The 13,816-nt window shown below is 59.4% G+C and overlaps 2 protein-coding genes across 3 annotated transcripts in view; one reads left to right on the plus strand and one right to left on the minus strand.

Moving 5' to 3' along the window:
- The window catches only part of ACTN4 (actinin alpha 4), a 72,063-nt gene extending 70,311 nt beyond the window's left edge, over positions 1–1,752 (plus strand). For both annotated transcript variants that reach the window (XM_079908610.1, XM_079908611.1), the window contains exons 20-21: positions 535–693; positions 791–1,752. In XM_079908610.1, coding sequence (XP_079764736.1) covers positions 535–693; positions 791–949 — 318 coding nt within the window. In that variant the 3' untranslated portion in view covers positions 950–1,752. The remainder of the gene's footprint in view (positions 1–534; positions 694–790) is intronic.
- Positions 1,753–1,895: 143 nt separating this feature from the next.
- CAPN12 (calpain 12) lies at positions 1,896–13,693 on the minus strand (the record flags this gene model as incomplete). Its single annotated transcript, XM_079906637.1, is given in 25 exon segments — positions 1,896–2,765; positions 2,858–2,996; positions 5,821–5,895; positions 6,438–6,497; positions 6,587–6,657; positions 7,033–7,090; positions 7,612–7,671; positions 7,750–7,789; positions 7,967–8,038; positions 8,040–8,129; positions 8,131–8,165; positions 8,362–8,373; positions 8,829–8,943; positions 8,945–9,047; positions 9,129–9,292; positions 9,920–9,994; positions 10,065–10,150; positions 10,222–10,296; positions 11,402–11,570; positions 12,443–12,567; positions 12,571–12,576; positions 12,761–12,879; positions 13,063–13,132; positions 13,432–13,548; positions 13,550–13,693. Coding segments are annotated over 25 exon segments (2,325 nt in total). The 3' UTR covers positions 1,896–2,520.
- Positions 13,694–13,816: the final 123 nt, after the last annotated feature.

Raw genomic sequence — 13,816 nt, forward strand, 5'->3', positions numbered from 1 at the left:
CCCTCCCCCTCCTCCGTCCCTCCTCACCGCCTCCAGAATGTCCGCGTCCTCGGGGACACTCCTCCACCAGAGCAGCATGGCCTGGCCTCCCTCCTCCTCCTCTGCTGCATCTGCTGGTTGGGGTCCCTCCGATGACTCCCTGAGCCTCCCACCTCCTTTCCTGGAAGTCTCTGGAGAGAGGAGGTCAGGCCTCCAGCTCTCTCCCCTTCTCTCTCTCTTTCTTTCTTTCTTTCTTCCTCGCCCTCCGGAGCTAACTTTCCAGCCAGGGCTGAGGAGCAGTAGGCCTGCTAGATCCACTCCCCAACTCCCCACTTCCCAGAAACGCGGGACGGGAGGAGCAGAGGGTGCACGTCCCAGGTCTGGGGCAGGTGGGGCAGTCGGCCGGGGAGCCAAGACCCTTGGAGGCGGGCTGACGACGCCTGTCGTGTGCGCTGGGGTCGGGCCCTGCTCTCCTGACCCGGTTCTAGCCACCGGGCCGGCCCGGCCGCCCTGCCCCGCTAAAGGCCGCCTGTCCCCCGCCCACCCCCCTCGCAGGGCGATGCCGAGTTCAACCGCATCATGAGCGTGGTTGACCCCAACCACAGCGGCCTCGTGACCTTCCAAGCCTTCATCGACTTCATGTCGAGGGAGACCACCGACACAGACACGGCCGACCAGGTCATCGCCTCCTTCAAGGTCCTGGCCGGGGACAAGGTGAGCAAGACACCTGGGAGGCACCCAGCGGCCGGCGGGGAGGGGCCCTTGCGGCCAGGGCTGGGCGTGACCCAGATTCCCGCCCTGCCGCCCCCAGAACTTCATCACAGCCGAGGAGCTGCGGAGAGAGCTGCCCCCCGACCAGGCCGAGTACTGCATCGCCCGCATGGCCCCATACCAGGGCCCTGATGCCGTGCCCGGGGCCCTCGACTACAAGTCCTTCTCCACAGCCCTGTACGGCGAGAGCGACCTGTGAGGCCCCCACCAGAGAAACCCTGACCAAACACCCCTCCTCACAGCCTCCAGGAGGGGCTGGGGGAGCTTTTCTGCCCCACCCCCCACCCCCCCACTGCAAGGGCACCCCCTGGCCCCGCTCCTCTGACTCTGTATCTATGCAAAGCACTCTCTGTCAGTCCTTTCTGGGCGGGAGTGGGGTGGGCAGGGAGGGGCTGGGGCAGGCTCTCTCCTCTCTCTTTGTCAGTGGGCCAGGAGGATCTCCCCCTCCCCCTGGACGGGTGTGAGGGAGGCTTCCGGGGTCAGCGCTTCTGGTCTGGTAAATATATATGATGTGTTGTTTTGTTTTGTTTTTTTAACTCTGTGGAGGGGACAGTGGATCCTCACAGTAAAACAGGCCCCCTCCAAGCCCTAGAAACGCCCACCCCTCACCACCCCCCTGGTCCATTTCTTCTCCCCTGAGGTCCCTTCAAGGCCTCCCACATCCAGGCCAAAGCCCGACGTGCCTTGTCCAGGAACCGCCCGGGCCTGCGATGGGCCCCGTAGAGGGTGCCACAGCTGCCCGGCAGGAAAGAGGACCAGCCTGCTCCCTGCTCCCTTGTCCCCTCCCCTCACTTGGCATCGCCAGGAGATGAGGGGGTTCAGCTCAGTCCCCCCTCTTCTGCACCAGGAGTGGGGTTGGGCAGACCAGCCTCCCACCCTCACCCCCAGCCAGCCCCCACCTTGCTTTGTCTGGACCTGCGTATCTCTCAGATTTTCTAAGGACCCCCTCCACCGGCAAAAAAAAAAAAAAAAGAAAAAAAGAAAAAAAACACACACACAAAACACACACAAAAAAAACACACAAAAATCCACAAAAAAAAAAACTATGAAAAAAAACTTTCAGAGAATTACTATTTACTTTATTAACTTACGGATTTATTATATAAATATATATTCACCTAGCAGCATATCTTCGCCGCCTCTTGCTCTCATAATGAAGACATAGCTGATTTGCTCCCCTCCCCCAGCCCCTTACTGATTTCTCTGATGTCTGCCGTCGGTGTGGGTCTCTGGGGACCCCCCCCCAACCGAGGCGGAGGGTGGGCTGCTGGCCTAGCTGCCTGTTAGTGGATGGTTTCACTCCACCACCTCCCCCCCCCTTTTTTTTGAGTTTATTCCGATTGATTATTTTTTTTCTCGGTTTCTGGATAAACCACCCTTCTGGGGACAGGATAATAAAACATGTAATATTTTTAAGAAGGATTCCTACAGTGTCCTCTGTTTTTCTATCTGTTCTCCACCTCTTAGGAGAGCGATGATAGAGCACCTCTTGCCAGAGTGAGGTGGGGCGTGGGAGTGCCCCGATCCCTGTTCCCATGAGTGTGTGAAAGTAGGAGTGCTGTTGGGGACCCACTCCAGGTCATGCACTGTTGTAAGCGTGTAACGTGGGCTAACTCGTGCAGCCTGCATGAGAAAGGTGCTGTTACCATGCCTGTTTACCAGAGAGGTGCAGTGACTTGCCCGGTGTCACCCAGCTGGTGAGTGGGGGGGCCGGAAGTCAGCTCCAGGCAGGCTGGCTCCCAAGGCCACACTCTGAATCACTGCTTAACATCAGGGCATCAGCCCCCTTCCTGTAGAGGAAACCCTGGTCCGGGCTGGGAGAAGGGTAAGGCAGGGCTCCCAGGCTGAGGTCCTAGAAGATGGCCACCTCCATCCACTGAGCGAGAGGAAACAGCAGGCATGAGGCAGGGGACTCCTGACACTCCCGTGCCACCCCTCCCTGCAGCCCAGGCTCACCCGTCTGTGGGTCAGGCAGACGACCCCCTCGCCCCCATCCAGGTGCTGGCTGCAGTGGCCTGTCAGAGAGGGGCAGGGTGCGCGCCCACCTCCCTGGTCCACTATGGAGACATCCTCCCCCTGTCCCACCAGTGCCAGGGATGACACTCACGGAAGAGGCAGATGAGCTGGGCCACGCAGGACGCCAAGTGCTTGAAGTCCACGCGCAGACGGCTGTCCCGGGAGCGGCTAGTGAGGGCCTGGGTCAGCTGGTTGTTCAGGTGGAAGCCCGGGGGAGGCCGCCTCTGAGCCTGGGCTGCCCCGGGAGCCCCACCTCAGGGTCATACCCCCCCTCCGACTCCCCAGGGAAGGCAGACACCAGGGGGGCCTGGTCCCACCTCTCTAGTCCCAGCTCTGCCTCATCCCAGCCGTGAGGCCACGGGCAGCTCCCTTCACTTCTCTGGGCTTCAGTTTCCTTATCTGTCAAATGGGGACTATGAGAGCCCTGACCCTGTAAGGTCGTGTGAAGATGTTATTTGTAGAGAGCTTAGGGCAGTGTCTGGCCCATCATAACTACTGTATTATTATTCCTTTAAACTCTGCAGGATTTCTGCCAATAGACACTAGAGGATATTTCTGTGCAGCAAAGCATTTTTGTCAGCCCCGTATGATGTCAATTTCTTGATGTTCCAGACCAGGGGCGATTTCTGGAGTTCAGAAATCACCTCCGATGAGGAATCGTCCCACAGAGGCTTTTAAAAGCCAGTCCTTGTGAAAGCCCTTACCTCGGTTACTGGGCCCTAGTGACCATGACCTCCTGGTTACCCCTCCCCAGGGCCCCTGTTGTCCCCAGCTGCCTGGTGGCCTGCACAGGCTGCACCTCATCTCCTGTTCCCCACCTCCCTCTCCTCTCCTTGACCTTGGGCTTTGCCTTGCCTTCTTTGCACTTGTTGTTCCCTCTGCCCAGAACACCACGTCCTCTCTCAGCCCGGAGTGTTCCTACTCTGATACACGCCTCCTCCAGGAAGTCCTCTCAGATACTCAGCCCCCAGCAAGCAGCATGAAGCCCCTCCTCTGGGGTCCCACAGCTCACGTCCCTGCCCTGAGCCCTCTGGGCCCCCACGTCCCTGCCCTGAGCCCTCTGGGCCCCCACGTCCCTGCCCTGAGCCCTCTGGGCCCCCACGTCCCTGCCCTGAGCCCTCTGGGCCCCCACGTCCCTGCCCTGAGCCCTCTGGGCCCCCACGTCCCTGCCCTGAGCCCTCTGGGCCCCCACGTCCCTGCCCTGAGCCCTCTGGGCCTCCACGTCCCTGCCCTGAGCCCTCTGGGCCCCCACGTCCCTGCCCTGAGCCCTCTGGGCTGTCACTGTCTTTGGTGGGTCTGGCTGCGCCTGCACTGGGCAGGGGAGTGAGTGGTGGGTGAGGTCCAGGAAGGGCTTCTGGTCACCACTGAATCCCCAGCACCAGCCAGCACAGGGCCTGGAGCAGAGCGGGGCTCAGGGGGTGCTTGTGGAGCAGAGGATAGGATTGGATCGGAGCAGGTTCTTTCTCCTGTCCGTCCCCCCAGCCCAGGATTGCTAGGTCTCCGGACCTTGCTCCCAGCTGGCCCGCTCCCTGGTATTCCCTCCACCATACACACCACCTTTCCCTTGCCTGTCAGCTCCGGGCTCACACACAAGTCCCTGACCCTGGACTTGCCTCTCCCTCCTCCCTCTCATACATATTTAAGAATTTTTAAAGAGCTGTCCTCCCAAGGCCTCGTGGGGCTCTCCTGTCTTCCTCCACCGATCTCCCCTCTGACCACCTCCCCCTCCCCACTTGGCTCCAGCCACACTGGCCCCCTGTCATCTCCATCACTGGGCCCCTAGTTCACTCCGCTGCCTCCACACCAGCCTCCTCAGGGCCTTTACACTGACTTTCCCCATCTGGACCGCTCTTCCCCGGAGTCCCCAAGGCTCACTCCTTCCGGTCTCTGCTCACACATCACCCAAGTGAGGCCTTCCCTGACCGCCATGTCTCAACCCACACCTCACGCTCTGCGGGTCCCAGCACCATGGCCTGTTTCCTTTTGCCACTGTAGGACTTCTCACCATCTGCGCTAGACGTTCTGCTTGTTCTGTGTCTGCACCATCAGCACGTCAGCCCCTTAGAGCGCTCCTCTGCCTAGACTAACACCAGGCTTGTACCAGGCACTCGGGCATACCGCATGAACAGTACAGCCTTCCGCCTTCCGCCACCCTCTCTCGCCTCTGCTTCTGCCTACCTGGGACTCTTTGTTTCTCAAGCTCACATCTCCCAATCTTCTCTCTGACTCCATCTCCCCCCTGTCTTGAGTTCCCTTTTCCTGCACCTCCCTGCACCTTTGACTTCCCCCCTCAGGGTCTCCCCCTGCCTCTCAGACTCTGGGTCACATCACCCCCAGCCCCCCATCTCCCCATGTCTCACCCTTCCCTTTGCTGTGGCAGATGAGCCCTGCGGTGGGGTGGGGGTCTGGGAGTTCTGTGTCTGATCCCAGACCACACCCCGTCCATGCAAGGTGGAGTGGGGGACAGATCACATGCACTTTTCCAACTGTATAGCCCAGGGAAAAAGTTGCTCTCTGCCTCTGTTCATTGGCTAGGATTTTTGGGCTCCCACACAAATGGAATGGGGCTGTTCTACGTCTCCTGGAAGAACTCAGCCTTTCAGTGGGAGCCTTCCTTTGGGCACTCTGGCATGTTGTCAAGGAAGCTGCATTCCCCAGCACTAAACCCTGTGGGCTCCATTCCACAGGCTCCTCCTGGCCACCCTGTGTATTAGCCATTTTACAGAGAGGGAAATGGAGGCTCCAGGCACCCAGGGCCACCCAAGGAGTCCAGGAGTCCAGGACATTCTACCATGAGGTCCTGGGAGCTGGGGCCTCTCAGACACCAGTGCCCACGCCCCCCTTCCCCTCCCAGGAGGGCCGCACTCCCTCCCTCAGTGCCCTCCTCCCCCCACACAGAGGATTCTCCCCTTTGGGCCTCTCTCAGGGTCACCCATTTCCTGCCAAGAGTGGGCAACTGAGGTGTGGGCTTTGTGGATGGCGGGGAAGGAGTACAGGGGAGGAGGGGGAGCAGATCTGTCCCCAGGATCCCGCAGGACCTCTGTCCATACCCACTGCGTTCAGGGCCAGCCTCAGTTCATAGGAGTTCATGGTTCCAGAGGCGTCCTCATCGAACTTGTCAGATGTGGCCTGGGCAGGGAGGTATTGGTCAGTCCCATCCCCAGGCCCCTAGGCACCCTGGAGGAGGCTGAAAGTGGGTCTTGGAGCCAGAGAGCCTGCGTTCCCACCCACCTCCCTTTCTTCCTGGCCGCCCTGTGCAAGCAGCTTTGGGTGTCTGTTTCCCATTCGGTAAATTGGGAATAACAGTACCAGCAGTAACAAGGGTGTTGTGAGGACAAGGTGATATTCTCGCCACAAAGGGCTTAGGGAGGGCTCAGTGGACAGTGGCTTACCACTTGCAGTGTGGGGAGACCTGGGACCATCTCCTCACAGGGAGCCAGAGCAGGGGCGGGGCGGGGAATTATCACCTCCCAGTGACAGACAAGTAGAGGGACAACAAAGGGGTGTATGGGGCAGGAATATCCCAGCCAGATGCCTCCAGGTTGGCGTGGTGTGGTCAAGTTCCCCTTCTCCCCTGGGGCCCTGCTAGCCCACAGAGCACCTATACCCATGTTAGTAAAGGTGCCTCTCCCTCCAGAAGGAGGTGCCCTGCCCAGCCCCCATCTTACCTACCACTCCAGGAGGTGGCCCCAGAGCTGCTGGAAGTGGTACAGGTCGAGGCTTCGCCCATGCTGGGGATGCGGCATCTGGTTAAGGTCAATGTCCCCAGAAGGGAAGAGGAGGCCATCCTCCCTACCCAGGCAATGCCCCCATCATATACCCCAAAACGCTGCCCCAGCTGCTCCCAGGTCCTGAGCCCGATTTCTCTGGGAGTCCGTGCATGGGCCCTGGCTACAGGAAAAAAAAAAAGGTACTTTCTGCGTACTGGCCATTAGTATAAGCGCTAGGGATTATTGTTATCCTCAATAATCCTTTCTGAAACTGAGGTGCAGAAAGCCATGGGACTGCTGGAAACTAGTAGAGCTGGGATTTGAACCCAGGCACGGGGCTCTGGGTCTGTGCTCAGGACAGTTACACTTCCATAAAGGAAGATGGGCTTATACGTGGCCATGGCCTTGGCCACGGGTCCTATCACAGAACCCACAGGTCTGGCTACAGGGGAGTTGCCAGCAGGCTGAGCCCAGGGTTCCCATGGCCTGACTCCCAGAAGCATCATGGATTAACACACATGGGGGCTCTGGAGTCCGCTCTTGGTCCCCAACTCACCAGGCTCCAGGGCAATGCTTAATAAGGTCTGGAGCTGAGGGGTATTGAGTTCTTCCTCCTGGTAAGGAGAGAGCCGGTTGTGAGCCTGCACTCGGGCAGTCATTCAGCAAACAGCCCTGGGCCGCCCAGACAGTATGCTGGGTGGTGCTGGGACACAGCAGGGACTGAGAGAAGCCTAGGCCTGCCCTCTCGGAGCTCCTGGTCCTGGAAGGGAGTGAGCCCTGTCCCCAGAGTGGTCAGGGCTGCAATGGGGAAGCATTGGGCTGCGGGAGCCCACAGAGGACAAGCAGCTGACCAGCCTGGGGGAGGGTCAGGGCACGTTGGAAAGATAAGGCCTTAGCCTGGCAGGGGTTGTGAAGGGAGAGAAAGCAGTCCAGGGGGAGGGTACGGACTGAGCAAAGGCAGGGAAGAGCTGTGAGCATTTTGAGAAAAGAAGCTCATGAGATTTAAGCACAGACAGACTGAGAAATCAAAGCAAAATGAGATGTCTAGGATGAGGGAGAAAGGGAGGGAGGGGTACATGGCGAGGGTAGGGGAGGGGAGGGAAGGGACCCCCTTAGCCCTGCCCCATCTCCTCACCTCTCCTGCCAGCTCCTGAAACAGCTGCTGCATCTCTAGCTCCAGGGTAATGTAGGGGACCTGTGGGGTAGGGGGTGTTTAGTTCTGGCCCCCCAGCACACACACACCCTCGCACCCCTTCCCAGAGCAGCGCCTCACCATGAGGGCACGCAGGTCGGCGCTGATCACATCTACCTCCCTGCAAATTACAGACGGGAGATGGGGGGAGGGGACTGCCCACCCCGCGGCTGGGGATATGGGCCGCGCGGGGTCTCAGCTGAGGCTCGGGTGGGCTCTAGGTGGGACCCTGGGGGCGCTGGGCTGACCCAGGCGCGGGGCAGGGGATCCCGGGGCGGAGCAGGGGATCCTGGCTCACACTGCGGTGTGGCGGCGCTCGGAGAACACGCGCAGCGTGAAGTCGACGGCGCGGGCGGCGCGGGCGGCTGGATACCACCAGATAGTGGCCGGGGCGCAGGCGGCAGCGGTGGCTCACGTCGCGGCGGGCACAGAAGGGCGAGCGGTCGGCGCGCAGCAGGCCCCACAAGACTGCGCGGGGAGTCCCACAGTCCCAGCAGCTGGGGGGTAGGGCGACGTGACCACCGCCGTCCAAGTTCACCCCACCCAGCCTCCGACCCACTGCATCCTCCACACCGCCCTGTCCAAACCCACTGGTCACCCATCACCCCAAGCGCGTCCCAGGCCCCCAGGTTGTCCCAGCTGCTGGGGCTGGCTCAGAGATGGATGGAATCTGGGGTCCTACCTGATACCCACCTCCTCTGGGATCTGTAAGAAGGAAGAGCAAGGGGAGTCAGGGCCAGGCAGAGGCAGCCACCCCTCAGAGTCCCCCCGCTCCGGCTCCCTCCACACCCCTCCCTCTCTTTTCTTCCCATCCCACCCCTTCTAAAGCCCCTGCCCCAGCCCCTCCGGACCCCTCCCTCCCATCTGTGCCCTCTGCTCCTCGGTCCCCTCCCTGATCCTCAGCCTTTCCTCCAGCCCTTTCTCTGTCTGCTTTCTGACCCCTCACCCCTCACCCCTCTACCCTTCTGACCCCCAGCCTCTCCCTCTGCGCCCTCCCTAGCCCTTCAGTGTCTCCTTGACCCCCACCTCCGATTTCCTCAGCTGTCTCCTGACTCTGACCCTCGGCCCCCATCCTCTACCCCCTCAGATCCCCCCTTTGGCCTCCTGCACCTCCACGCCTCTGTGTTCCCCCCATTGCCTCTTCCAGCCCGGGGTCCCACCTGGAGCACGTGGAAGCCCACAGTCAGGTATGTGAGGCCCTGGGCCCTCAGGGACCGCCGGTTGCGCTGGATGGGTGACAGAAGCACAGTGCATTTGGGGGTGCGCCCCCCAGTGCGGGCCCTGTGCCCCTGCTGCCCCCCAGCCCTCCCAGGGCCCCTCGTCCTCCTCCTCAGGCTCCAGCGGCGTCAGCCGGAACTGGGGGTGAGTCCAGAAGGTTTCTAGTAAAGGACAAAGAAACAGGGTTACCCAGCCTGCCACGGCCCCCCTTGCTTGCCTTTAGGGGACCCTCCAGGCCTCACTGGCACGAGGCTGGCCCCGGCCAGAGTTGAAGCCGCGTACCCAGCGGCCTTGGAAGGTGTGGATGTGCCTGCCGCCTCCAGCCGGGCTGCGGACCAGCACCTCAGGGCTCAGCAAGCAGACCTGGATGGTGGCGAAGTGGCAGAGGAAGTCCTGCAGCTCCATCCTGGACGGTGGCCGGCAGTCAGAGGTGGGGTGGCCCGGCCCCCACCCCAAATAGCTCATGACCCCCCAAGTCACAAAGCCCCTAAATTCCTTAAATGTCGCCAAGTACACTTCAGTCCCCCAAATAATACATGTCTCCAGAAATGACCCTCAAATTAGAGCCCTCCAGCTCCCTCAGATTTCTGCAAGTCCTCAGAAATGCCCTGCAAGTAGCCAAGGTCCACAAACTCCCCCCAGATATGGTCCAATTGCCTTCAACCCCCGAATACCAAGACCCTCAGATTCTCTATTACCAGTAAGTACCCTTCAGCCCCTCAGTATTGCCAAATCTCAAGAAATGCCCCAATGTCACCAAACCTCCCTCAACTGCCCTAAATATTACCCATCCCCCTTCAACCCTCCAAAGATTACTATGCTTCCAAGTTCCCTAATGTTACTGCTAATTCTAATTCGACTCCGTGAAATAGAACCCAACTCCCGAATTACCACAGACATGGACAGTTTCTCCCCGTTAGGACCCACCCCCATGAACTTCTCCCATGTCCCTTCAAGCGGGACTTGCCCCCTCCCTGACCCTGCTGGCCTGGCGCCCCTCCCCGAAGCAGACCGGGGACCCTGCGCCACTCACCAGAACTCACCATCCTCCTTTTTCACCAGCAAGGCATCTCGCCACTCAGCGGGGAGCACGTCCCAGCATGGGCCTCTGGGGAGACGGAGGTGTAAGGGGTGGGCAGGTGGGACCGAGCCACCCACCCACCCCAGATCCATCCCACCTATCACTCCAGGCCCCAGGCCACTCCACTCGGCCCTGTGGGCTCCGCAGCCGCAGCAGACGCACGTTGGTGAAGCCCCGTGACACCTAAGGGAGACGTGGTCAGTGGGGTTTGGTGCTTGGACACCCCCTGCCAGCCCACCCTGGGGGTTCCTCACCTTGTGTGTGCCTGTGACTGAATATGCATGTCCCTTCACCAGCCCGTCTTCTGTACGGTACTCGCCCCGATCACTCTGGGAAGAGGACAGGACAGTGAGCCATAGCAGGGGACAGAGCTCCCCTGTGCATCCCCACCTCCTTTCACCAAAGCAGGAGTCACCCAGAGCACCTAACTGAATGGCACCAGGCTCTGAGAGGGGCTGGGAGTTGGCAAGTGAAGGCAAGAGAAGGAGAGAGAGGCAGATGGAGACAAGAGACCAAAACAGATTTAAAGAGGAGCGACATACAACTTCCCTGGTGGCGCAGTGGTTAAGAATCCGCCTGCCAACGCAGGGGACACGGGTTCAAGCCCTGGTCTGGGAAGATCCCACATGCCGCGGAGCAACTAAGCCCGTTGCCCCAACTACTGAAGCCCGTGCTCCTCAACAAGAGGAACCACCGCAATGAGAAGCCTGCACGCCACAATGAAGAGCAGCCTCTGCTCACCGCAACTAGAGAAAGCCCGCGTGCAGCAACGAAGACCCAACACAGCCAAAAATAAAAATAAATAAATAAATTTATTTTTAAAAAATTTACTAAAAATATAAATAAATAAAGAGGAGAGACACGGGGACAAAGAAAGATACAGAACAGAGAGGAAAAGAGGTGGAGAAATGCAAAAGACACTCAGTAACTGAGTAGAGGATTAAATAAATGAATGAACGAATGAGTTAGACTGACTCAGTGAATGAATATGTGATTGGGTCACAGATGGACATATGACCCAAACTGAGCCCATGAAAAATCAGTCCTGAGACTTTTGTTGAAATTCTCAGAAAGAGGCACTTTTTTTTTTCACACACACACATCCCCCGGGGGGCAGTAGGAGGAACCTGCAGCTGTGGGGCCCACTTTTGTGCCCATGAGAGGAAAGCCTGCCTGTGAGTGAATCTAACCCAGAAACAAGAATAGAAAAACACATTCACAACAGCCACTAAGCACCTGGATCCAGCTGTGCCTGAAGCTTCATTAGTCATGAGAGCAAATAAATGTCCTTTTGACTTGCTGGCATTAGGTGTGTGAGAGACAATAAGCCAGCAGTGAAAGCAGAGGGGAGAAGGACCCAGGACACCGCCCCTCTCTAGCTGTGACTGCGCTCTGGTCCTGGCGGGGGTCTTCATGGGAGTCTGACTCTCTCACCAGGGCAGCGGCTCCCACGAGGGAACCCTCGGCCAGGGCATGGCGCAGGGTAGAGAAGAGGCCTGGAGCGTCCTGCCTCAGGTAGAGCACCTCGCCCACATCACCTGTGAAGTCCACGAAAGCCTCATTCATGTGGCCGCCTCGCATCACCCCGTAGGAGCCATGCAGCCTGTGGAAGCAGGTCTCGGGTGGGGTGTCTGAGTCATGGGCGAGTATCTTGGGCAACCATGGGAATGTGGGGGGCCTCTGTCTCATGCTGTGAGGTCCCAAGGGCTATCCCCCAAATTGGCAGACTCTTAAGGAGGGTGCACTTGGTAGGCCCTGAGAAATTTGGCTGGTGGCTCTTGGGGCCACCAGGACTGCGTGATCTGGGGGTCACAGTAGAGCTCTGTCAGAATTCTGGGCATCCTGGGGTCTGTGTCTGACACTGAGTCTGTGGGAGATGTCTGCTTTGGGGGGTGATCCCTAAGGGGTTTGTCAGGGATTTCAGAGATGCAGAATAGGGAAAAGTGAAGATTTAAGGGTCCCAGGATTGCACCCAATATTTTAGAGGTGTCTTGGTTTCTCAAGGGATCAGGAGAGATTGTCTGAGGTTACAGGTCCCCCAAGGGGACTGCTTAGACTTGGTGACTCCGGGGCCTCATACGAGATTTCAGTCTCCTTCAGAATTAAGAGTGTTCGGTTGGTATCTGGGAATATTTTGTGTGAAATATCAATGGAGGGGGACTTCCCTGGTGGTCCAGTGGTTAAGCCTCTGTGCTCCCAATGCAGGGGGCACGGGTTCAATCCCTGGTCAGGAAACTAAGATCCCGCATGCCACAAGGCACGCCCCCCCCAAAAAAAAATCAGGGAGGTGTTTATGATTTGGAGGTCCTCAGGCGATGGTATGACATGAGGGTCCTGTGGGCTGTACCTTGGTTTGAGATCTTTGGTGGGGTGTCTAGAGGATCCCAGAAGTCGGGGGTGCTCCGGGCGTCCCCTGTGGCTTGGGGCCTGCTGGCTGGGACTTGGGGCTGCCCCTGGTGGCATCGGGGTCCTTACTTGGCGTAGGCCTTTTCCAGGAGTGGGTCCCAGAACTCGTTCCTCTGATCCGAGCGCACGAACATCAGCTTCCCCTCACGCACAGGCAGCCTGTCGTCCACCACGACGTCCACCCAGCAGCCAAACTACCAGAGCTGGTGGGAGAAGGGGAGGGGCCTGGGCTCGGCTTCCCACCTCCAACCCTGCTGGGCCCCAACCTCTGATGCCTGACCCTGCTGTACCAGTCCGAAAATTACAGCCCCATGGGGACAGTGTCAACTATGAAATCCATGTCACCCTGGGGGAAACTGAGGCATGAACAGAGGAACCGAGCTTTACCTGGAAGTGGAAGACGCCTGCGTAGCCGTCTTGGAAGCCCTGTCCCGGGGAGACCACCTGGGACAGGAGTCGTGGGTACAGAGTGATGGAGGCAGCGGCTGCAAGAAACCAGCTGTTACCTGGCAGGAGAGGCTGGGATGGGGGGAGGGTGGAAAGAGGGAGACCGAGGCACCAGGAGAGGAGAGCCTGAGAGGGAGGGGGAGGGGCAGGGACAGGGCAGGGGGAGGCTGAGGGCGGAGCTGTCGGGGTCCCCACTGAAACCTGCCAGATCTGGGGGCTCAGCAGGGGTTCAGTGGTCTCACCCAGACTCCCCTGACACACGTCTGTTCCGCTCATGTCCTCACAGATGAACTGGGGCTTAGCGCAAAACTCCTGGAGGAGATGGGAGAATCCAGACCTCAGCCAGGAAGGGGAGGGAAGAAGCAGCTGGGGGGTCAGATGCCCGGGCCCCCTCCTGCCCTCGCGGCTCTGGAGTAATGGGCGCCTCCAACCCCATGAGAGGCTTGTGAAACCTGTGGGCAGCCGTTTGGCTTCCCTGGGCCTCCCCTGACCCAGGATTGCTGAACCTGCTCTGAGCTGGTCCCACAGTGACACCTCCTCCCTCAGACCAGGAGCCCAGCCCCCAGCCTCCTTCCTCAGACCTGGGAGCCCAACCCCCATCCCCACATTACATGGGGCCTCTTCCATTCCACCCCTTTGGCCTTCTCCGAGTCGGGCCCCAGCTGGTCATAGCCAAGGGCATCAGGGCCAGCAGGGAAGTAGGGCATCAGGGCCAGCAGGGAAATAGGGATCTCGGAACAGGATCCCCTCATCCAGGCAGGCTGCTTGGATTGCTTTGTAGTTCTGGCCCCGAGAGGGCTTTGGGCCCTTGGTTCCAGGCCCTGCCTCCTGGTTCACCAGCTGGATGGTGACTCTCTTTCTGCCACACGCCATCCGGACACTGTGGGCTCACAGGCCGGATCTAGGCCCTTTAACCTCCTGAGTCATGGGGGTAGGGCCTCCCCTCCATCTGAGCCCAGATGGGGGTCTTTAGGCAGAGAGGAACCTTCCCTCGTT

Source organism: Stenella coeruleoalba (genome assembly GCF_951394435.1).
Source record: "Stenella coeruleoalba genome assembly, chromosome: 20".
NCBI classification, from domain to species: Eukaryota; Metazoa; Chordata; class Mammalia; order Artiodactyla; family Delphinidae; genus Stenella; species Stenella coeruleoalba.